This window comes from Apis cerana, linkage group LG1 (genome assembly GCF_029169275.1).
Source record: "Apis cerana isolate GH-2021 linkage group LG1, AcerK_1.0, whole genome shotgun sequence".
NCBI classification, from domain to species: domain Eukaryota; kingdom Metazoa; phylum Arthropoda; class Insecta; order Hymenoptera; family Apidae; genus Apis; species Apis cerana.
Genome location: NC_083852.1, coordinates 1,910,819 through 1,936,960, shown reverse-complemented (window position 1 = coordinate 1,936,960; position 26,142 = coordinate 1,910,819). Strand labels below are relative to the sequence as shown.

The following is a 26,142-nucleotide window of genomic DNA, read 5'->3' as shown; positions in this document are numbered from 1 at the left end:
TTTTATTAGATATCCGAATCAGATATAGAAAAAAGAATATTTTTAAATTAAGAAAATTGTTTTGGAAATATTTAATAAAATTTAATTTATTTAATAAAATAAATATTTAATATTTAATCTAAAAAAAAAAATTTTTTTGTAATAATTTTATATAATAATTGAATTATATATATATATGTATGATAATTTTAACAAATTGAAGACAATAATTTTTTATATTCAATATAAAACATTTTATGTACAATATAATATTTATTAATTGTCTATTTTTTCATTGTTTTACATATATATATATAAAAATTTCAAAAAATGATTTTATTAAACTTTAATAGGATGATTATACCTTTTATAAAGTGCAGATTTATAATAACAGATTCAGTTTAATTATATCCAATTAATAAGATTAACATAAAGATTTCAATAATCATTTAATAATATTTATAATATTTATAACAAATAATTGAAATTTAAATAAATATATTAAAACATTTTGATTAATTTAAAGAAAATTAGAAAAATAAATATATTTTTAATTATTAATTACTATAAATTACATATCATACGTATATAATTAATACTCATTATATACGTATATAAATAAGAAACATCGATCTAAAGTAATATCAATTTTTATAAATGAAAATAAAGAAAGATCATCAAAATGAATCATAAAAAATGCATTAACATTATCAACAAGGATACAAAACTCGTTAGTATTCGTTAGAACCCTCTACTACATTAAAATTCTCAATTTCAAATGCATGAAACAGAATGGGAAAGTCATTACTCAGTAGATATTTCCCGCGAACAGAACAATAATCCCCTATCGTAGCTACTTTTCACTTATACAATAATAGTATAACTTTATATTCGTTAAAGGTCGGAACAACACAAAGTAAAATGAAACATGCATTATAAGCATCTCTTATCATCTATCGCGAAATAGTCTTCTCTTATATATAAATATATATACATATATATATATATATTCACGCTCTTAATTTCATTGATATATTTCATACGTAATATCATGTCGTCATTCTATGGTCTTATAGTATCGCAATTTCTTATTTTAAATTTTCTTTTGGCAAAAACAATTCATACATCAAACCGTAAACTAAACTTTACACTTAAAACCGTAAGTTCAATATATTTTTATATCTTTGCAATTTTTATTTATATTCTTTAATATTTTTTATATTTTTTTAATTATTATTTAGAATAATAAATTCAATATTTACTATTTTTTATAAGAGAGATATATTTAGTGTGAGAATGATTAAATAGTAAGACTTAATAAGACTTATATTTCTATAGAGAAAATTTTACAATTTAAAAAAAATTAAAATAATGAATATAAATTATATTATTTTTATTGAACAGCCAGAATTGATAAAAAGCCATGGATATCAGGTGGAAATTCATAATATTGTGACAGAAGATGGTTATATTCTAGAAATTCATAGACTTCCATACGGACGTATCAATGGTGAAAGGAATTTTAAAAACGCGAAACGGCCAGTTTTAATTCAACATGGATTAGCGGGCAGTTCTGCGGATTGGATCCTTATGGGATCAGGAAGAGCATTAGGTAATTTTAATTTCGAATATTAATTTAATATTAATTTTAATCTAATATTAAAGAATAATATATTTTTCTAAAAATAGAAAAAATAAGATTTTGATATTATTTTTTAACAAAAATTTAAAGTTTAAAATTTTTTTTGTTTTGTCTGTATACATATATGTATGTATAATCAAATTTAAATGAGTATGAGATTTTTTCCAATAAATCTGTTATAAAATATTTCGAAAAATTATATTTGTTCTGTAATTCCGAATATTCCAATTAATTGCAATTTATTGTAATTTATTGTTATTGTATATTAAGACAAAATAAGAATAACATAACTAAATGAATTATATAATTTAATGACTTATGTAATTTCTTCTTTCTTCTTGATAATTTAAAATGCAAGTAGAAATTTTCTTGCTAAATTACTTTGGAAAGTTACTAGGATATTTATAAAGATTTATGTATTTTATAAACATAAGAAATTACATTAATAAATAGAATTAAATATAATTTTAATTAATTCGAATATTATGAAATATTAAATCTTTTATATACATATGTATATATATATATATATAAATTAATTTTACATTAACTTTTATATTATTATTTTATTAACTTAATAATTTTACATTATATTTTATATTAAGTTAATGATAATAGTAATAAAAAATAAATCGTACATTAATAATAAACATATAAAATTAATTTTAATATATAAAAATAAATTAAAAAAATAAAATAATAAATATATAAAATAATAAAGAGATGACTTTTAAAGAAATTAAAATTTTATACAGATATACATTTGTATATATATCGTAATCTGAACACTGATATTAAAATATGTTTTACATAAGTACTTTCTAACTTTCTTTTTAATTACATTTTAAAACTACATGTACAACAATTATCTTTAATTAATTTTTCCATGTATATTCTTTCTTGTTTTTATATCATTGTTATGTAATTGGCGTCAAGGTCGTACATCATGAAAGTTATTTCTAAATTCGTTTACACTTCTTAGTTTATCTTATGATGTCATCTTTAGTTGTAAAAACTGGTTGAAAATTACATCCCTGACATAAATAAAGTTTAAATACAATACATAATTACTTCGATGTATTTAAACTTTCTTCGCCATGAACGTAATCTTGATCGTTTTTAAACCTTAATATGTTAAACCTCGATATTTCTTACATTTTTATAAATTCTGTAAAAAATAAAAAAAATTTTTAAACATTCATTACAATGACAATGATTAAAATATAAAACTGATAAATTCTTCAGCTGTAAGATTAATTTAAAAAGAAATTATGATCGACTTTTTTCAATTCTAAAAAAAATCAATCTCTATTTTTAAAATAAAAATTTTAAAGTAAATTACTATTCAATGTAATTTATATGGAGTACATGTTTCCAGCATACATGTTAGCAGATGCAGGATACGATGTATGGCTTGGAAATAACAGAGGAAACATTTATTCAAGAAATCATATTTCGATGTTACCAACGGAACGATATTTTTGGAATTTTAGGTATACGAAGTAAAATTTTAATTTCTTTTTTATTTATACGTCTTATTAATGTTTCGGTTTTTTTTTTTTTATTTCAGTTACCACGAACTCGGTATTTATGATATCCCGGCAACAATCGATTATATAATCCATCAAACGAATTGTAAACAAATTTTTTATATCGGTCATTCTCAAGGAACTACCCAATTTTGGGTGACAATGTCCCAAAAACCAGATTATAACGCAAAAATTAAATTAATGATTGGCCTTGCGCCTGTAGCTTTTACCGGTAATTTACGCGGACCGATTACAAAACTTGCTAAATTAACATACATGGGCGTGGTAAGTTGTTGAAAAATTTTATTTTGTAAATATTTAATATCGAAGAATGATTCGTGTTCCTCTAAATAAAATATAGCATGATTCTATATATATATATATATATATATATATATATATATATATATGATATATTTTCTTTAAAAAAATTTAAAGATAAATTGAAAAAGAAAGAGAATTAAAAAAGAATAAATTATTGAACAGAGAGACTCGATTTGAATATTTTAAGTAACAATAGTGTTTATTTTTTTTAAAATGCTCGTTCATAGTACTCGTTCTACTTTACAGACAATTAAGATTTTACAATCTATTGACCGTGCTAGAAATCATTAATCCACGATGTGTTATACTTTTTCTTTACCAGTGTTATAGTTTGACTCGTTAAAACGATTACGACCAAGTACATGTAAATTTTTTCTTGAAAATAATAAAATTATTTTACCCTAGATTTTAATTTTTATGCTCTTACGACTGAAATTTATGAGAAGTTATTTATAGTTAATACAAAAAAAAAATTTATTTATATTGCAGCGGATAGGTGAAGTTTTCGGTTATCCTGAATTACGTTCAAGATCTATTTGGGAAAAGTTTGTCTCGAATGTTTTTTGTCAAGATACATCGATTCAATTCTTTTGCAATAACATTCTATTCTTGGTCACTGGTTTTAATCAGACAAATTTGAGTGCGGTAAAAAGAAGCGATTAATTTTCTCTTATTTTTATAAAAAAAGAAAAAGATGGAACATTATTAAAAGATTTGAAAAATTATTTTGACGAATTATTCCAGTAATTGTTAAAAAAAAATAAAGTTAGCATGTTAAATTTTTCGTAAATATGAATTAAAAAAATTAATAGTAAAATTTACTGACTGATTAATTAATTTGAAAAATTATTTTGACGAATTATTCCAGTAATTGTTAAAAAAAAATAAAGTTAGCATGTTAAATTTTTCGTAAATATGAATTAAAAAAATTAATAGTAAAATTGAATGACTGACTAATTAATTTAAGTTGAATTTTGAAAAAAAAAATTTCCTATAATTTTTTTAATATCAGATAAATCGATAGTTTTTGTTTATTTTTATTTTTTATCATTACAGAATAATTTTCAAATTAATATGAATTAAATTGTATACTTTAAATGTATTAAAAAAACAAATTTATACATTTGTATATTTTTTAAATTTGATTTATTTAGATAAATTTGACATCGATTATGAATCATATCCCGGCAGGTGCTTCTTGGAAACAATTAGTTCATTTTGGTCAAGGATACATATATCCAGGTAGATATTTATATAGTTATAAATAACGATAATGATAACGATAAAAAAATTAATAATTATTAATTTTAGACAAATTTCGACAATTTGATTATGGTAACGATGAAAAAAATTATCGAATATACAATTCTGTACAACCACCAGAATACGAATTGAACAAAATAATTGCACCAATTGCTCTTTTCAGCAGTAACGATGATCTACTTGCAACGAAAACGGTAATAAAATTTTTTTATTAAATTATTTTATATAACAAACATTCATGAAAGATATATGTAATTCAAATATTTATTATCCTTGAATAATATTTAAAGAAAAAGTTTTATTCCCTTTTAGGATGTTAATCTTTTGAAAAATAAACTTGGTAATCTTGTGTTCCATAAAGAAATATCCATTAAATCATTCTCCCATTATGATTTTTTATGGGGACCGTCTTCGACATCAGTTGTATTTAAACCTATTTTAGACTTATTGGTTCTTTATGAGCAAAATCCTTTACATGTATTATATTAATGCGATATCTAAAAATACTTGATAAAGAAAGAAAAAAAATGATATATTTTTATTCGTTTTCGAAAATTTTATGAAAAAAATTTTTATTATTATAAAAAAAATAATGTCAATGTTAATACGATATAATATTAAATATAAAAAGATCGAAAATAACAATAAAACCGAATGAGTTAACAATAGAAAGATCAATTGAAAAATATATATATTTATATAAACATTCAAATATTCAAATATTCAATTTTCGATTGTAATATATAACTCTAATATTTCTATTGTTATTTTCTTTAAAAGAATATAAATAAGTTCCATTTTTAAGATATTTTATTCATAATTCTTAAAAACTCAAATATTCAATATTACTTGAATAACATGAGTTAACAACGCACGATTTAAAATTATATTATTAAAATTTATTTATACAGTATATGCATGTTGGATAAATGATAATATTTAGACTCTAGGAAAAGTAAGTTAATATTAATATAAGTTAAAATTTATAAAAATCCTACTAAGATATTGTCATAAATAATAACATTTCAAATAACAATTTAAAATAAGTGTTAATAAATTATTAGTATTATTATTAAATATCGCTACAATATCGTTATAAAAATGAAAGGAATTGTTTAAATTGATTTATCAGTCATTCATTCAATATTCAATAATCGAAGAAATTAATTCACTTCTATTTATTTGTATTTGATTTACTTATTTATATTTTTTGTTGTAAACAAAGCGTACTACACAAAACTTTCATTTTAGTTTCGATTATATAACTAATTATTTGATCACTTTATCAAAAACAAAATTTACTTTTACACAATATCTGCATTCTGATTATACAATTAATATTTTAATCTATCATCAAATACTTTTCGAATGTTATTAATTCAGATTAATAATTACATCAGTATACAAACTCGTTTTTCGACCAAAGATAATTTTAGCACGATAGAAAACTGAGTTTTGAACAACAAGGCATACATTGTAAAATTCCTCTCATATATACATATACATATATATATATTATAAATGATAACAAGCATTTTCTTTTCACTTTGAGCGCTAACAATAGAATATTTAAATAACATAGTTCTATAATTTTATTTTCATAGTCTTTATTTGCAGCAAAAGCCATCATTGTTTAATATACTTTTTTTTTAACTCTTGGAACTGCCGTATGGAACATTTTCTAACACACGAAAAAGAATTTTTGTTGTAAAACAAAATATTAATCGAATAATAAAAAATTAATTATAGATAAAATATAAATAATTGCAATATGAAAAATAATAAGTAATAATTTTTATCTCTGATTAAATTTTGTTTCAACAACAAAATTGCAACGAAAATAATGCTATTAATTTGAATAATAATAATAATAATAATATAAAGTAATAATATTACCTTACAAAATAGTTACAATGTTTAAAATGAAACACTTAATGAAGTACAATATTCTTTTTAAATTATTTACATGCATAAATATATATACACTTAGTATACAGGGCGAGGCACTTAAAATGTAAGCAATAAAATTATATTTTTAATAATGCTTATTAAATTATTATATCTTATTTCTCTTTATAAAACTAGCATTTATATATTGTTATATATTGTTATATTTTATTATTATATTAAATATAAAATGATAATTAAAAATTTTAATTTATAATTGAATATATTGAATAAAAATAATTAATACCAGTTATATAAACACGTAAAATCTGCTTTTATTTTACATAAAATATTAACCTGGAGATATATTTTTATTTTATTTTAATATGCAAACATATTTAAGTATACATTGTACATTTTATTTTCATATGTAAGAAATTTTGGTTTTCAAAATTTTTATTGATATGTTTCATTTTTTTGCAAATAAATATATATTTTTAAAATAATACTTTATTAATTATTAAGAATATAAGTATATTTATATATAATATTTATAATTATAAATAGTAATAAAATTTGTTAAATCATTCAAGTTTATTAAAAAAAAAGCAATTTGAATAATTTGAATAATAGAATAAAATAACGATAAGATATATATATATATATAATTTATAATTTATAATAATTATTAACATATTATTATAATAGATACTAAAGTAATATGCATTTTCTTATGATAAAAAAAATTATTTACGAATAAAATATTGTTATTTATACATTTAATTATAAAATTGTATTTGGAATTATATTCGTTAAAATAACTACTGTTCAACAATTAATCATATTAAAAATAATTTAAATTTACTGAATTATTATAATTACATTTTAATATTCGGTAAATAAGTATAATTATAAAGTTAATATAAAAATATAAGTCATGCAAAAAATCATGAAATTTAAATTTATTTATATTTTTATACTATTTAGAAAAAAAAACTATTCAAGTAAAATAAAACTATTCATTTTCTATATTTATAACTAAATATGTGATAAAGTAATTAGAATTTATAAAATTAAAATTTTAATAGTTAAAATCTACAGATGTGTTTTCCTAATTATTGCATTCTTTATTAAAAAAATATACATATATCATTAAGTTATGTTAGTTAAAATCTACTTATAATGTTATATCTTTTTCTTTTTTGAATTATATAAATCACTTGTTTAATTAGATATTTTAATTGTTACAAAAAATAATCTGAATTATTTAATTATTAAAATTCTTATTAAGCGTTATTATATTATAAATAATTGATTTTTAATTAATTATGTAATAAATAGATATCTATATGATGTGTATGAAGATACTGATTACAATATTTGCAATATTGAAATAATATTAATAAAATATATGCTCTCTTAAAATAAACATAATGAAAGGTGATATTGTGAAAGAAGAATATTAGATGCAGAGATAATTTAATTTCATTATAATAAATTCAGGAAAACAAAATAATATAATTTTTTTTGTTGTAGATATCTGTTATAGATGTATGATGATTTTCTTTAATCTAAATAAAAGATAAATATTATATTTTTAGAAATAAGAACAATTCACATTGTTCAACATAAAATTTATTTTAATTTAATTAATTCAATTTAATTATCTTAATCGAAATTTATAAGAATCAAAATGTCTCACTCTGCATAGTATAGTATACATATCTGGCATGTTTGAATTTAAGAAAAATTATTAATTATTTTTGAAAAATTTTTATATAACATTTTGGTAATTTCATTTTCGTGTGTATCCTTATTCTAAATTCCTTTTAGATTATCTTAATTTTTATATTAAATCTTCATAATCCTCTATTTTTTCCAAGATATTTTAATGTCTCTTTATATATATAATAATAATCACAGGAGCGAACAATTATCAGCAGTAAATAATTTTGGTATAATATATAAATAAAAAAAAATTAAAAATAAAAAGTTAATCAATATATTAATAAAAAATGATTAAGCATTTTTAAAATTTAAAGTAATAATGTAAAATTGCACAAAATCAAATCATATATATAATAATTAAAAATTAATTTTATTCTATTTTTAATCTTGTTTATTATATTTTACAAGTGTATTTTAAGAAGTGTTAACAAAATAGTAGTACATATTGAATTTATTCTTTTTATGAAAGTAATAAATGAAAGCAATAAATATAAAAAAAATATGGCAGTGGAAGACCTTTATTTTATATCATTATGAATATAGATTTATAAAAACAATACGTAATTTCTATTAAAAATATGGAAATAATAATAGAAACTGGAAAATTTAATCTTGTGAAATTAAAATTATTAATTTCATTTTAATCTAGTGAAATTAAGTAAGATTATTTAAAATAAAACCAAATATTTATCATTTTGTGCAATTTTAACATTTTATGACATCATATTTTTAATTTAATTTAAATAAATTATAAAGTACGAATAAAATATACATTCGCACATGTACTTTATATATTTTATAATTAAAAATAGACTAACAAATTTGTAAATACGATATATAATTTTTTTTCTAAGAAAAATTTTTATACCAAAGTCATTTACTGTGTATCTTTCACATCCTTGACACAAAAAAAATATCCGATAAAATGTATAATACTATATTGTGATGTGATTATAATTTCTTTTTTTCTTTTTAATATAATATACATTGTGACCAACAGTTTCTTTTTAAAAGTTTTTCACTAATATATCATAGTTTTAAATTGTTCATATATATATTTATAAAAGAAAAAAAATGTACAAAACAAAATTAATTTTTTTAGAAACTGTATACCTACTTTTTTGCTATATATATATATATTTAAAATACTATATGTATAGTATTCTTTCAAACGTAATTAATCTATAATATACAATATTTTTTTTAAATAGATATAAGTTCGTTAGAAATATTTTGTTGCTATGGTTTTTAGTGAATACATTCATGCAAGCAATATAGTAGATCATACAATGCTTGTAAATATTAATAGAACGACTGCGCAACGGAATGACATATTATCTACGAGATTAATCGAAGCAGTCAGGTACATTTTCCATTTTAATTAATTTCTCTTCTAAAAATAGCTGGAAATAATACCCATTAATACGTTTAAGTTGCAGCACCATGTGAAAGAAGAGTTCAACACGATTCATGTATAATATGTGGCGCAAATTAAATACTTTTTCGTCCAATACTTAATACAAGGATTCTGTAAACTTTAACCATTGCAGGTTACAAATCTCTTGCAATCTACAAAATTTATATTAACTATTGATTAGAGGCAATCTCGTAATATTAAATAAGCCTTATTTAGCTTAATTTAATGGAAGGCAAAACATTTGCTTTAAGAGTCCTTTCTTCGGACTTTCATCTTTCTCATCGTCATAATTGTGTTCATCATAGTTACTAATGATCTCATTATTATTGCTAAAGCCGTACGTCACGTCTGTAATACTTAGAGAACTGGAGCATATCGGATTTTCGTATCGAAATGGAAAAGGTGGTGATAACCGATATTCGTTATAATTATTGTCGTTCTCATTCTCTTCAGAATATGTCATTAAAAAAACATTGTTATGATAACCTCGATTTCTTGAGCTGATATTTAAAAGGGGATCGATTCGGAGTTTCGCAAATTTATCTTGTAATTCATACATATAACACGAATGTAATTGTTGGTGATTTTGAGTGTGACGTGGCACAATAACAAGCGGTTCTTGTCACACGCAGTCTTCCAAAGACATAAGTAACGGGTTCACATATTCGAAGCCCTCGAATTCACTTTGATCGATCTTGTCGATCACTCTCCTGGAAAATATTTATTATTTTCGTAAATCACATAATTATTTTCTCAGTTTTATTAGGAAAATATATTTTAGTCTAGGAAAAAAATAAATTTAAAAAATTAGAGATTTAAAAAATCTTGTAACATAGTATTTCTTATAATAAAAAATTTTAAATAAGATATTTCAAATTAACAATTTTCTAACAATTTTTTCAGAAAACTAAATAATTAAATTAAATAACTAAATAAACTAAACTATTAAATCAATTAATAAATCTTGTATAAAATAAATATAAGATTCATTTAAATTGAAATTAAAAATTAATGTTTGTAGTAAATTTGTTTTATTTTGGAAAATTCAATAAAACTAAAATGTATATTTTCAAGAAAAAAATTTGTTCATTTTTACTCTAAAATATTAGAATAAATTGATAAATCTTTTTAATAAAACTTACGGATCATCTGGTGTTAAATGTACTGGTTCATCTGTAAATTCTGGTGGGAAATTGGCTAAATCACGATCAGAATCTAATCTTGGCTTGTATGGCGGTGTTACTTGTTTTTGCTCCAACTGAAAATTTATTAATAATAATTGATAATACGAAATATATATCTTGACTAATTAGTATCTTTTATCATGCTAAATAATAATTATTCAATAAAATATAACAAAATATTTAAGCTTCTCGTATAAAAAATTTATACATATTGAAAAATAATATTTCTATTAGATTAAATTATAATTCCATTTTTATCTATTATCTATTATTTATCTATTATTAAAATGACAATAAGCAAAAAGATTTAATTTAATTTTTTTAGTTACATTACACATTATTACAAAAGCATTATAAGTATTACAATTAATTCCTTATAATTCTTATCTCTTCATTATTCTTATCTATTCATTACATCATTCACCAACTATATATTTTACAATACAATTATTCTAATATTCTAATATTTTGTAATTAGAGAAGGATTACCATTTCCCAATCTATGGCTTTGAAGAAGGGATGGGCAACAATATCAAGAAAAGCAGTTGGTCTCTTGCCACAGCCTAATCTTTCATTTGGATCTTTGCAGAGGAAACTTTTAAGAACTGATGCTGCTTTGACCGATAATGATCTTGGTATACGAATTGTCTTCTGTAAAATAACTTGAAACAGATAATCTTCGGTATTTTGATCTGGATTTTCTGATGCGCCCGCGATATCGAACGGGCTACGACCTGCAAGCATTTCATACAGAAGTACACCAAGCGCCCACCAATCTACAGAGAAACTATAATCTTCACCCCTCAATATTTCGGGTGCAATATAATTCGGAGTGCCACAAAATGTGGCGGTTGTGTCACCCTCTCTAACGCCTTCTTTACACATTCCGTAATCAGTTAATTTTACGTGTCCTTCATGATCAAGCAATACATTATCCAATTTTAAATCTCTATATATGATACCTATAGAAAAAAATTATGAATCAATATATTCTCATTTTACTACATATTTTTATCATTTTAAGTTTGATAGAATAATTATCTTTCGTTCTTTTCAAAGATATTATTTCTTTCATTCTTTTACCTTTCTCGTGTAAAAAGTTTAAAGCAAGACTGATTTCGGCTGCATAAAATCGAGCATGCTCTTCAGGAAGACGGCGTTGTCTCTGCATATGGAACATCAAATCTCCGCCGCGTACGAACTCGATTACGAAAAATAGACGAGAAGGCGTCTGAAAGCATGAATGAAGTCCCACAAGGAAAGGATGATTCGAGGCGGTTTCGAACACGTGTTTCTCCGTTTGAACCCAATCGATGTCCTCGTCGTCCGTTACTAAGGCTTTTTTAATCACTTTCATTGCATAAATCCTTTTTGTACGTTTTAACTCTACCATCAAAACTTTCGCGTAGGAACCACGACCGATTACCCTAATCAGTTCGAAATCATTTAACGAGTATTGCCTCTGCATATCATTTGAATTATCTGCATCGTTTAATGTATCCAGTGGCAATTCCTCCCTTTCTTCACTTCCGGTTCCTACAAAACATATTTCAATTTAGAACATCGATATCAGATTTAATTATATCTTTAATCATATTTCATATTATATTCAATATTTTTTTTAATAACAAACATTATCAAATTTTATTAAATATTTCTCCTTTTTTTTTTATAATTAATGGTAAAAAGCAATTGAACTAAATTTTATTTTCTTTTCAAAATTTTTCGGATAAATATCCGAATATTCTTACGATTGCGTGAATGCTCCTCGATAATTGCCGATTCTGAGATCTCATCCTCGAGATGAGCTACGGGGCTGCATTGAACAGAATCAAGCTGTTGTTGATCGCCGTTCCTGTCGATCGTTTGCGATTCTGTGCTTGGCATCTGTTGTTGCTGTTGTTGTTGTACACTCAAGCATGGTTTGCGCACCACCTTGTGACATTTCTTGTGTACCAGAAGTTTGCACTGAATGCACTTGAACCCCTGCCGACCTAGCCCCCAAATCCGATCTTGGCAGAATGCGCAAAACGCTCGCTACGAAAGTTAGAGAAGAAATTAATTATAAAAATAATTATTTATATTTATTCTTGAGAACTCGATGAATCTATCGTATGAAATCTTGAGAATAAGAAAGAATTAAATTAATGTAATTGAAAAAATATAATCTTTGTATATCCTGTTTAAAGAATAAAAATAATTTATTATACTTATTATTATCAATATCAAAAATAATCAAATTAAAATTTATTATTTTTTAAATTCTTTTACAAATAACACGAGAATTCTGGAATTTAAGTTTTATAATAGATATTAAATAACCTATTACGAATAACCTATTCGTATAAATTTTATAGTTTTTAATATTTAAACTATATAGAATATCTAAATACATTTTTATTGAAATATATATATATATATAAATAGAAAATTTATTAATGAAAAATTTTTTCTCGATTTTAATCAGATTATCATTGCAGTAAGACTCTGTATCCGTCGTTAATTTAAAAAAAATTATTATATTTTTATTTTCCTGTTATTATATTGAAATTATTATTCATTATTATATCTAAATTACATGCTATTCCATCATTATTATGTTATTATGCAACATACTTGCTACGATACGAGGGTCTTACTGTGTCCATACCCGAATTTTATTCGCACACAAAATATCTACAAATAATTCTACTCTCGTCTAAATAAAATATAAATTACTCTTACTCTCATAAATTATTCTTCTTCTTTAAAAAAAAAAAATTTATAACTTATAATAAAATAATAAGCTTACTATTTATACGTGAAGTTATCAACCAACTTCAACCAACAGTAACTTTCACATTCTTAACCATTCACCTTTGAAAATGACCTACAATCATTCAAACAACATGAACCTACTATGAACATTCTCATTCTTAAGCATTCAAGGGACGGATGATTGACGGAGAATTGTCATTCAATGAGTAAATTACTACAAAATGATCGTTAACGTTCACTAGCCAGCAAGTTCCTTTGATCAGGAATCTATCCATCACGGGTAAAATGTTGTTGTGTCTGGAACGTTGTGATATGACGTAACGTGCGTGATTGGCGCAAATATATGGAAAAAAATAATACGGATGAGCCAAAAAATGAAACAAAGGAGAGAGAGAGAGAGAGAGAAAAAAAAAAAGAAAAAACGAAGGAAAAATAAAAAAACATGGTAATAGTGGAGCAATAACTTGAATGAAATGATGCTTACCCGATTGAAACGTTTCGCTTGAAATATATGACCATTCACTCGGTACAGCTTCCTCCATCTACGTGCGCCGCGTCTGTAGATGCTTCCTTTGGAAAATGAAAAAACATAAATATCACGAAAGAACCAGACAGTCGATCTTCAAAATCTGTCCTGACTTTTTTAATTATTTCTTTTTTATCTTTCTAGTTTACTTTCTTTTTTTTCCCCCTTTTTTTTTTTTTTTTTCTTTTCTAACACATCACCCGAAACGTTACCATAGACTTAACATTAATTAATCGAGAATGAATCGTGTCATCCCATTACATTCTATTAGAATATACATCTTTATCTGCAATAATGTTTATTTTAATTACAACAAGAAAAATTCGTGTCCCGTCTTAAAGTTAAAATAATGAATATGTTTTCCTATCCCAATACCGTAATGAAAACTCTGCAGTAAAACTGCCATTGTTCTAAGCTCCTCCATACTTTCTCCGTTTAACAAAACCATACGTATAATATTGAGAAGGGCAAAACGTGTTATAGCATTTTGTAAACACAATAAGAACATCTCGATCTTCGGGGACCCGCGATATTTGAATACGGAAATACGGAAAATATTATTTTTTCGTTTCTTCTCTTTGAATTTTGTGGATATATCAGTATACCAACTGATCCTTGATTTATACGATATTTTAAAAGATGGAGAAGAGTGTTCGAAGAAATCGTAATTAATCCTAGTTAGCACGTGGAGTGTTTCTCTCTTTTTTTGGAAGGGATATGATAAAATTATCCATTTATAATTGTTCGTGTATTTCTATATCTTGTACAATAATTTAATTAGTCATATGATGAATAATCGACGTTTTAGAAAAATTTCTTTTCTTTGTGCAGATTAAACTGATAATCGCTAATGTTTCAAAATATATATACATTCATCGATAAACTTTCTATTTATATTCTTCTCTCCTATCTATATTAAATTTTATTTAATAAGAAGAGAAATAATAAAATAATGCAAGGGAGTGAAATTCAGATATAGATAATATTTTAATATCATTCGTTTGAGGGAAAAATCTTTCAGAATTCGTAAAATCAATAGAAAATTTGTCGCAATATCATCGTATTAATTCTATTATATAAATTAAAGATCAGTTGTACGTAATAAATTCATTGTATGTAAATGATAAAAATTAAAATAAAAGCGCGCAAGATCATCGATGTTTCATGAGAAACTAAAACGAATCTGCTTGAGTTTAAATGCAGCAATACAAAATGTTCGAAAAGAATAAGCGACGAGACGAAGGGGAGAGAGAGAGAGAGAGAGAGAGATAGAGAGAAACGATTCCCATTTAATTTAGTTTTCCCTTTTTCTCTTTTCTCAACGATGAAGAATTATATCGATTTATTAGCCAGGCTACTCGCACCTCTTCTTCGCGAACAAAATCTTAAATCTTAAATCTTAAATCTTTATCATTAATCGAACAACTCGCTGGCTAGTTATTTTTATAATGTTGAAAATCGTTGAATAGTGAAAATTGTATGTAAGTAATGTAATGTTAGAGAGTTTTGTTTTGATGATGAAAACTCACTGTCTTCTCCCTGACAGGGCATTCCTGGCGCAGGTGGCACGTTAGGAAAAACTGCAACAGAAACAAATTTCACGTGACATATTATTTCCTCCTTCTTTCCTTCTTTTCTTTCTCTCGTTTCCATTAACATTAAACTAACACAAAGTTTGAGATCGAACATCAACTAACAACGAACATCATTCTATTCCTTTTCGCCATACAAATTTTCTTCAAATGATCAGACTTTTCTTTTTTACTCGTATCCCCTAAAAATCGAGGAATGAACGATGAACGATGAGCTTGATATACACGTAATATCTAATTTATTATAGCGAGGTGAAAATAATCGAAGAATCAGGCTGAAAAGCACGAAAAGAATATCTTACGAATATCCAATCATGCAAAAACAATCTAGGAATCCATTCATTTCAATAAACTAATTCGTTAATATATATATATAAACATATATATATATTTTCGATCAAATTAATTACGCTTTGAGTTACGTACATTTACAACGGTTAACGTAACTTTCTTTGCCACATTTGTTTGATCTATAAGAAGAAAGATATCTACTTTAGTTTGAGGTTACGTTTAAGATTATCTTCTATTAGACTATTTAAAACGATACAGCACATTCAAGTAAATGAATAAATAAATAAAAAGAAAATTCTTAAAATTTAATTAAAACGAATGCTAAGTTTAATTTTCTAAAAGTATGAATTACATGCTAGGGAATATCATTACTATTAAGTATTAGTAAAATTAGTTATTCTTTTTTGGTATAGTAATTGCGTACCAATTATATTTCATGCCGACAAATTTTAAATATTGCAACGATGAAATATAATATAATTGGTAAAAGAATTCGTTATAAGGGAATAATAAAATTAAAACAAACACATTGAGCTAATAACAGTATTAATAATTGAAAAATATTTCATTGTATAATATTGTAAATAATATTATAAATGAGGCATAAAAATATATACGTAAATGTACAAGTATATGAAATATAAATACTTTTATATGATTATAAAAATTAAAAATTATATTTAATATAAATTAATTGATAAATTTATGTTATAAAAAGAAAAATTTTATATCGCAAATTTTCCATTCGCACAGTTTAGAAGTAAAAACGCTAATATATAATATACTTATATGTAACTTGCGCAATGTTGTTTAATTTATTTTATATTCTTCGATTATGAAACAGAAGAATTCGTCACAATTAAAATTTTTATTATTGCTATATTTTTCTAAATATATGTGAATGCAAAAGAAAAAAAATGTGAAAACTGCATTAAACAAAATAAGAATGTCGTATCTCCTCGGATTACAGGTTAGGATGTAGTTGGATCAATAATAATCCATATCAGTAGATCTAAACTTATTTAATTTTTATCATTTAATTAGTTCTATTGTCGAATGTTAAGTCTACTGGGTCAAAAGTGACCTAGCTATAATGAGGATTAAATGGATCGCACTTTGTGATTCTATTTCATCTTGTTTCTTATTGATCTTAGCATAAAACATGTAACATACATCTTCATAACGTTAAAATTTTCCATATAAATATATGAATATATTATATTTCTTAAAATCATCGTAAAATTTTAATTAGAAGTTACAAATAATGAAATAAAAAAGTATAAAATATAAAATCATAATATACTCTTTTTTTTTTTTTTTTAAATTATTTCTCAATGTGAATTAATTTAATTGATTTAATTTAATCATATTGAAATTTAAATTATGAAATTATGTATTATCCAAAAATAATAATTTTTTCTTTTATATTATTCAAAAATTTACTTTCTTACTTATTTTAATAAATAACATAAAATTTTGTTATATACATCAAATTTGTCAAAATAAATTTTAAAAATAAATATAAAACACGAATAATTGTAAAATATTATTATAAATAATAAATATAAATATAGTTTTAAAAAACAAAATATTTTTAACTAGTAATTTTATTTATAAGTACAAAATAACGCGTAATCTTCAATTTTTAAATTGTAATATAATAATACAATATAATCGTAAGTTTCTAGACAATTTCTAATACATTTATAGCAAAAGATAAATCAATAGTTATGAAAGAAACTTAAAACATTATAAGGAACATATATACTATTATGTTTCTAAGATCTGTATATGACGTGTAAAATACGATAAAGCTTCGTTTCGAAAGTAACTAAACGATCAATTCGCTTAAACAAAACATCAAACACGACTTGAACCGCAAACAGTAAAATCAAACATTCGTATTATATATAGAGATAAATACCAATACTAACATAGATCATGCACTACGCATAACGTCGTCATAATATTACGCCTGCCTTTCACACAGCGAATAGAGTAAAGGTGTTTAGAAGTTGAGATGGTTATATACCGCGTGCTATATACGTAACGTATTCTAGTACTCACGGTCTACCAAAAATCGTGTACAGAGATAACGATCTATATTAGATTTCAAAAGTCGTCGCCTGTCGCAAAGTATATTCCCTACTGTTACTTCTATTCCATAACTTGGATCATAAAACACGACCCGATAACGGATAACATTGAATTCAATTGATGCGATCATTGTTATCGCTTTTATCGGCATAGGTCTGAGTAGACGCAAGAGTATCTGCAACGTTGTTTTCAATGTCCGCCGTTACATTTCGCTTCGACGGGCGCAATAATCGATCATTCGAAACTATCGAACCGAACCTATTCTCCAAAGAATTAAATAAATTCTTGCAGTTCGTTTAGTTGTAGTTTCCACACAGAAACGCGGACTGTTTTGAAAAAGAAGTGAAATGAGAATTAATAGAGACTAATTTAAAGAGATAAAATAAGCAAGAAATATCCTAGCGTAACAAGCACATGCACATATGTATACACGAAATTATATTCGAACGTTTGCTACTAAAATGTTGAATGATGAAAATATACGTGTTCAACAAAAATCCGAAAGTAATGTAAAATATAAATATTAATATATAAAATTATTAAGTAAATCGGATAATATTTGTAAAAAAAAAAGATTATAAAAATATTCGAACATATTGATATTGATTTTTTATTTATTTTATAATTGATTCATCTTTAATTTTAATAATTTTTATGATATGATGTTTTTTTTAATTACATATACTTATAAATTGTTTTATATTTCGTTATCACAAGGAATAATCTTTCGTTATCACAAAGGATTTGTTACTTATTAATTTATTATTTAATTTATTATTACTTCTACTTATTTCAGACTATAAGTGCTTAATAAAATTAATGTCTAAGCTTCATGATTATATATAATAAAGATATAAAATATATCTTACAATAATTATATTATTCAAAATTTAAGTTTAACATATATTTTTATTATTTAATATTCTAGTGTTTGAATATTTTTGTGTATATATTTTTGTCTTATTTATATAATATTTAGTAATAAGTTAATAAATAAAATAAATAAAAATTTCAAATTTTTCATTATTCAAAAAAATTATATTTAATTTTCTAGTGAATCATTTAAAATTAAAATTTTTATTCTATTTTTCATATATAAAATTTTTATATTATTTATCAAAATAATATAAAATACTTTTAAACTTTTAAATTTTTCTTAAATTCATTTTTAAATTCTTTGTCTAAATTTTAAATAATTACAAATTAAAAATACTATACGCAATATTTTATTTTAATATTGATTTTAGATAATTTAGTTTAAAAAATTTACACGAACTTCTATAACTATATTAACACATAAAAAAATATCTTTCAGATATTAGTTTTGTACATTAAAGGCTAACAAAAATGAAGGTTAACAGGTAAAGCCGAAAGTGTTAATTATCACATATTAATGCAATTATGAGAAGTTAATTATTTTCCATATTTTTGTTTATTTTTATTAAATATAGAATTAATTTAAAGCAGCATAACTCTAATAAATTCACTCTAAAAAAAATAATTAATTATAATCATTTAATAAAAAAAAATTTATTAATATGAAAAAAATACAATCAATCATAATTATAATTTGTTTTGAAATATACTTTTAGAATAAATGTTAATTATAAGAAGTATTTATGAAAAAAAAATATAAACAAAGAAACTTTGAAACGATTTTGAATATATTAGTTTCGGATGCGAAAATATATTGTTAAATTTATTAAAATGTAACAATGTATATATATATTTTTATATTAGTGAATAAAAATTGAAAACAATTGAATATAAATATAGAGATGAAAAGATGCAACGAGAGATTTAAAAATAGAGAATTAAATAAGTATATCTAATTATTGTATTATATATTGAAAATATTCAAAATTTTTCATAATCGATATTCATTGACACTTCTTTTCAAACAATCGAATCGGCAGGTAAAATTAAGATTATTTTGTAATGATTAAAAAAAAAAATTCCACTATTCGTTTCAATCATAACTATATACGTGCAATATTAAATCAGATAAGAAAATGAGAGAGAGAGAGAGAGAGAGAGAGAGAGAGAGAGAGAGAGAGAGAGAGAGAGAGAGAGAGAGAGAGAGAGAATGACTGCTAATAATAAAAACAGATGCGTTTGCTAATATCGTGCTCCGTTGCAGCAGAATCGGCGAAATTCAATAACGTTTAGCGAGGAGCTAGGTCAAGACCTACCCCAGGTGATGTCGTTGAACCAAAATTCCGAGGATCCGGTTGTATCATCAATCAGAGGCGGCATAGGTGGTGCAGAATCCGGCAGTGGATTACACGGTCCATGAACACGACACGTACTAGTCCCTATAACTCGATTAGCGGTCGCGTACATCATCTCCGTCGCGGTTACTTCATCAATATCAACCTCGGATGTATCGTCGATACCCTTGTCACATAAAAGTTTAATCCTGGACGAAGAGGTGCCAGGCTGTGCGAATATATCGTCGTGAGGACTATTATGAGGCGAACATTCGGTTCGTAAACCGGCGATCGGTTGCTCGTATTCGGCTGAATCACTGCTCGGCGATGGTGGATAAGTGCTAGTACTCGATTTAATCGGTCGATCCCTTGGTAAAACTTGTATACCCGTGGAAGAAGTAGAAGGTCCTCCTTCGACGGCGGAAGGTATTCTACGCCCAACAGCAGCCGCAGCCGCAGCTGCCGCCGTAGCCGCCGAATAAGAATAGAAGGAACCACCCTGTATCATTATACTGCAGGGTGGTTCCTCCACTGCGGCACCGGTACTAACACCAGGCCCTGTAGAGACGGCAGAGGAGGAGCTGACATCGGCAAGCTCACCTTGTACTTGCTGTACACCGTACATCCCCTGTGAAACTCCCGTTTCAGTTTGATGATATTGTTGTTGTTGCTGCTGCTGATGCAATGTCTGATGCTGTTGTTTATCCTTGTCACGACGGGGTGACCGACCCCGATCGCTGACTGACGTTGCGCTCCAATATCCCCACGCCATTTCGCGAGCAATTTAACCGTATTTATCTCGAATATCTTCTATCCTGGCTGTCTAATATCGTCCACCAACAATCGTACACCACTGGTTCCCGTCTTTTGCTCGCTATTACCCTCTATCTCCCACCCCAAGTTTTCCCTACTTTCCTTCCTACGGGTAGGTGCGCACACTCTCTTTCTCTCTCTCTCTGCCTCACTCTGTCTGGTTATCTTCTCTCAGACTCTCTCCTTCTTACTCCTTTACCGTTCTCTATCCTCGTCTTTTACCGTAGCCCGACCTCTTGCAGGAAAACCCGGCTGAGAATGCGACGAGTCAGCGCGATCGATGCTGGTTTATCGCCACTTTTGCAACCTCTTCACTAACAACAGCGATTGTTAAAGGTATGCTGTCACAACCTCTCGACATAAATCACCGACTATTGAAATAGTCTATGGCAAACTTCTCCTCAGAATATTGTTATCGTATCAATGTTTCAAGCTAATCAACCTATTTCTTTTTTCCTTCGATTTATATTTCCTTTTCTTCGATTTATATTTCTCTTTTCTTTATTTCGTGTTTTTATTTTATTTCTTGTTTTCTTTTTTCTTTTATTACTATTATTATTATTGTTTTATTTTTTTTCTTTAAAAAGATGTTTTTTTTAATTATATTCTCACGTTTAAATGTGTTTTAACAGTCGGTTTGAATATACTTGCGCGAGAAAACTTCGTGGCTAATCAGTTCGCGTAAGAATATCGACTGCTGCCGCGGGATTCGTTAACTACCGCCGCCGCCCGACGCGCTTTATTCCATGAAATGCGCAAACGCTAAAATAAAGGCACACTCTGAAAAACAGAACTGATTTCTCTTTGACAAACTATCCAATCCTTCTTCTTTCTTTCCTATTCATTTCCTGTGCTTCTTCTCTTTCCATTTTCAAATTTTTCTTATCTTCAATAATCACTTGTTATCTTTTCTTTTTTAGCTTTATTCTCGATATTCTCTTTCATTTTCGTCTTCTTATTGTTTTTCTTTTATTGCGTTTACTTTCTTTATTTATCACTTTTGTCACTTTTGTCACTTTTTATATCACTCGTACTTCCTTTATTCTAATAAATATTATTTTTTTTTCACAACTTTAATGATTTTTTTGTTCTTTATTAATATTTTAAATTATTTTTTTCAATATTTTTAATATTTGTAATAAAATGAAGTGTTTGTTAATATAATATGTTAAGATAATTATTAAAATAATTATATGATGTACAGAATGAATTTATATAAGAGAAATATTTATAACAATCTTCGAATTATGATAACGTTTTTCGTTTATTATGAAAACATTTATAATTATTTATAAAATTCGATCACAAAAGAAAATAGTATAAAAATAAATAATAATATGTTTAGTCAAATTAATCAGTTAAATTAAATTAAACTCACAATTATATCATTGCAATATAATACGCAATAATATGTAATGTTTTAGAAGACGCACAAATTATGAACAGATAATACTTTATGAAAAAAATTATAAAATATATGGAATAGAAAGATGTTATTACTATAATGTTAATTATATATATTAATATATATAATGAACATTAATATGGAAATAATAATTTCTTAATTTTATGAAAATCAATTTTTATATATAAATAATTTAAATATATCAATAAAAACAAATAAAAAAAAAATAATAATATTAATGTAAGTTGAAAACTATTATATTTGTATCATATTAATCTGATATGTTATTTATCATATATTTTGAAATTGTTATTATCAGATTAAAAATCTTAAAATAAATTTTAATATTAATTTTTTTAAATGATTTTTTAAATAAAAAAATTAAATAAAAATTTTTCAAATTTTTCATTAAAATTCTTTAATAATAACTATTCAATTTGAAAATATATTTTCCAATAATTATAATTTATAATACTTATAACTTATAAAATCAGTTTATATTAATTAAACTGTAAATATAAAGATATATATCATAAATATATAAATTATTTTTTTTTAAAAATGTTTATATGTTTTATTTATATTTATATTTATATAAATATACATAAACATTTTGTTCAAATACAAAAAAAATTGGAATATTTCTAAATTTGTCAAAGTAATAAAAAAATAGGAATATAAAAGGTATATATGTATCAAATAATTATTTTGATCCATTCATACATTCAAATATATATAAAAACATTTATTTTTTTAATACATATTTATAAATTTATAAATACTTACCATGTATAGTAATTTCAGTATCCTTTTCTAATTCATAAAGACGTAATGCTTCATCCAGTTCATGTTGAGAAGCAATTCTACATGGATCCCCTTCATCGTCAACCCATTTCATTGTAAACTGATCTAGTCCTGCAGCACCAAATCCACATATTGTACGCATTTCTTCTCGTAAGGTGTCTACTGAAATGCCAGGAGTGATATACGTAATCTGCACTTCCCTAATACAAACACAAGTCATTATAATCTTATGTGATTTCTTAACAATTTAAATAATATGTTTAATTCTTTTCTTATTATTATACATATACATATTAGAATTGAAAAAAAGAATAAAAAAAATAAAAAATAAAAAAATAAAATGAATTTAAAAAATTATTTAGTTTTAAATAATTTAATTAATAATTTAACTTCTTGCTTTATTTTTTATTACATTATTATATATTAATAAAATTATTTTGTAATTATTTTTATATAATATAAACAATATTAGAATTATCAATTTAAGAATATTTATAATCTCAAAATTATTCAAGACATGACATGTTAAAAAAAAATATCCATTATATTGCATATAAGAAATATTAAAACTTTTTTATTTTAACATTTTTATTCTTTTTACAAACTTATTATTTATGAGAAAAATATTAAGTAAATATTTTAATAAAAAATAAATTTTATCACCTAAATGCAGCACTCAATTTTTAAAAAATAAAATTATTTTCATAAAATTGAAAATAAATCAATCATAGAAATAAAGTTTTGTAAGCATAATTTAATATTTTTATTTTATGTTTATTATTGTTATTATTAATATGTTTATTTTATGTTGAATATTTTTACAAAATGTTCTTTTTGTAATTTAATATTAAAATTACAATTGCATAAATTTTTCAATTGTAATAAATATCTGAAGTGTATATCTGAATCTGATAGTAAATTATTGATTATGTTTATGTATTAACTCTTATGAAACAATTTTATATGTTTATATTTTTAAATATATAACAATTTATGTTATTATTTCATGTAAAACTAATTTATTAAATTAAAATTTCATATAAATCATTTATATTACCCATTATAAATAATTTTCACTCGAATATCATCATTTTCTGTTGTTTGTGTAGGCATTTTTATTCAATCTAAGTATTTTCCTCTTTTCTGTAAAAAAGTTACATTATTAAACTATTAATTATTAAATTATTAATTTATAAATATTTTCTTTTAAAAATATTTTATAAAAAAAGAAATATCATCAAAAATAAATATATATTATGAATAATAAATCATACAATAATAAATCTTTCTATTAATTCTTATTCATAAATATATTATTTATTTATTAAATTCTTTTAATTAAATCTTTTTTTCTTAAAATAATAATAATTATTATATATATAATTAAAATTCATATTATATAGAAATATATTATAACTATATTATTACTATAATATATAGACTTCATAAAAGTTTATTATGATAAATTCATTAAATATTTGTGAAAATTATAACGATACGGTTGTAAATATAGAAGATATAACTATTCGTAAAAAGATTTTTCCTATATTTTTTAAAAAAAGTTATAAAAATTAAACAAACTAATAGAAATTTGTATATAAGAGTATTTAAAAGCCACTAAAATATATGTAAAAATTAATCCAATAAACTGTCTTCATTTTAACACACGTACAAGCTTGTTTCAATACGATGATTTTGTTCAAAAAATTATTTTATTATTTAATTGCTATGTTCCTTTGAAATAATAAAATAGAAAATTGTCTTATTTTATAAATTACTTGCTAGATATAATCATGTAATAAACTCAAAATTGAAAAGCAATTAATACAGCAAAACGCGTTGTCACTTGGCAGTCGCCATGTTTATTAGATATGTACCTTCATAAGGAAATCTCTATTTTCCCTATAAAATGACGCATACTTATCTACTACATTTAGTAAAACAATTAATTTTTCAAAATTTTATTATAAAATTTTTTTAAAAACTTAATTATAGTTTTAATTTTGATATCAATTTGAATTATCATTAATCAAAGTCAACCAAATTATTTTATTATAATTAAATTAAGATTGTGTTTATATAGATATAATGAAAATTATTTATTTTAATTTTAAATTTATAGTTATATAATATCATTTCTATAAAAAAATTTATAATTTTGAAAAATATATATTAAAAATAATATAAAATATATACTTATATATAATGTAATAAATAAAAAATATATTTATATGTAATGTAAATATATAACCATATATTATAAAATATGTATTATATATATTATATTTAAATATTAATCGTATTTTGAAATTATGACATATATGTATATATTTAACTATATATATAATACTTATGTACGATTTAATTTAATTTAATATAAAAATCTATATATGATTGCATTATATATTTACGAACATATGAATCATTGTACATTTTATACACATATTTGCTTGCACTATTTATAATAGTAAAACAAAAAAATGAAAATCAGTTTTATTTGTATCATATAATTCATAAAATATACAATATAAATTTGCATTATTATATTATAATTAATTATGAAAAAGATATAAATAAAAAATTTAATATAATTATATTTTATTTCACGTAACTTTAAGTCGAAGGAAAAAATACAATAGAATCAAGATCAATATAATTATTTATAATTTTAATTCATTAACTCTATTTTTTAAT

General features: G+C 23.4%; 3 protein-coding genes across 8 annotated transcripts; 1 reads left to right on the top strand and 2 right to left on the bottom strand.

Annotated features, from left to right (window-relative positions):
- Window positions 1-687: 687 nt before the first annotated feature.
- Window positions 688-8,640, top strand: LOC107992732 (lipase 3-like). Of its 2 annotated transcripts, XM_017048777.3 has the most exons (8): window positions 703-1,138; window positions 1,384-1,591; window positions 3,000-3,114; window positions 3,192-3,435; window positions 3,964-4,119; window positions 4,629-4,716; window positions 4,786-4,931; window positions 5,050-8,640. In XM_017048777.3, the coding sequence occupies exons 1-8, from the start codon at window positions 1,031-1,033 to the stop codon at window positions 5,224-5,226; spliced, it is 1,242 nt and encodes a 413-aa protein (XP_016904266.1). In that variant the 5' UTR covers window positions 703-1,030; the 3' UTR covers window positions 5,227-8,640. The 2 variants fall into 2 exon arrangements, with proteins under 2 accessions (XP_016904267.1, XP_016904266.1); XM_017048778.3 differs by lacking the exon at window positions 3,964-4,119 and having other exon boundaries at window positions 688-1,138.
- LOC107992828 (atypical protein kinase C) lies at window positions 5,530-21,938 on the bottom strand. Its single transcript, XM_017048906.3, has 8 exons — window positions 20,409-21,938; window positions 15,766-15,816; window positions 14,195-14,280; window positions 12,705-12,990; window positions 12,037-12,489; window positions 11,443-11,915; window positions 10,912-11,027; window positions 5,530-10,479 (listed from the first exon to the last, which is right to left on the bottom strand). Exons 1-8 carry the CDS (start codon window positions 21,196-21,198, stop codon window positions 10,392-10,394), a joined length of 2,343 nt encoding a protein of 780 aa, XP_016904395.1. The 5' UTR covers window positions 21,199-21,938; the 3' UTR covers window positions 5,530-10,391.
- Window positions 21,456-25,338, bottom strand: LOC133667239 (protein kinase C iota type-like). Of its 5 annotated transcripts, none has more exons than XM_062084312.1 (4): window positions 25,121-25,338; window positions 24,506-24,591; window positions 23,431-23,648; window positions 21,456-22,329 (listed from the first exon to the last, which is right to left on the bottom strand). In XM_062084312.1, the coding sequence occupies exons 2-4, from the start codon at window positions 24,559-24,561 to the stop codon at window positions 22,313-22,315; spliced, it is 291 nt and encodes a 96-aa protein (XP_061940296.1). In that variant the 5' UTR covers window positions 24,562-24,591; window positions 25,121-25,338; the 3' UTR covers window positions 21,456-22,312. The 5 variants fall into 5 exon arrangements, with proteins under 5 accessions (XP_061940296.1, XP_061940313.1, XP_061940289.1 ...); XM_062084329.1 differs by having other exon boundaries at window positions 21,456-22,283; XM_062084305.1 differs by having other exon boundaries at window positions 21,456-22,032.
- Window positions 25,339-26,142: the final 804 nt, after the last annotated feature.

Excerpts from the sequence above, each read along its gene's own strand:
- LOC107992732 (XM_017048777.3), top strand. The coding sequence starts at position 1,031 with ATGTCGTCATTCTATGGTCTTATAGTATCGCAATTTCTTATTTTAAAT. Across the intron at positions 3,115-3,191 it reads CGATATTTTTGGAATTTTAG|TTACCACGAACTCGGTATTT; the intron begins GTATACGAAGTA and ends TTTTTATTTCAG. Across the intron at positions 3,436-3,963 it reads AATTAACATACATGGGCGTG|CGGATAGGTGAAGTTTTCGG; the intron begins GTAAGTTGTTGA and ends TTTATATTGCAG.
- LOC107992828 (XM_017048906.3), bottom strand. The coding sequence starts at position 21,198 with ATGGCGTGGGGATATTGGAGCGCAACGTCAGTCAGCGATCGGGGTCGG. Across the intron at positions 12,991-14,194 it reads AAGCGAAACGTTTCAATCGG|CGAGCGTTTTGCGCATTCTG; the intron begins GTAAGCATCATT and ends TAACTTTCGTAG. Across the intron at positions 10,480-10,911 it reads CATTTAACACCAGATGATCC|GAGAGTGATCGACAAGATCG; the intron begins GTAAGTTTTATT and ends AATATTTTCCAG.
- LOC133667239 (XM_062084305.1), bottom strand. The coding sequence starts at position 24,561 with ATGCCTACACAAACAACAGAAAATGATGATATTCGAGTGAAAATTATT. Across the intron at positions 23,649-24,505 it reads GTGAAAATTATTTATAATGG|GGAAGTGCAGATTACGTATA; the intron begins GTAATATAAATG and ends TGTTTGTATTAG. Across the intron at positions 22,033-23,430 it reads TACTGAAATTACTATACATG|TTCTGTTTTTCAGAGTGTGC; the intron begins GTAAGTATTTAT and ends AAGAGAAATCAG.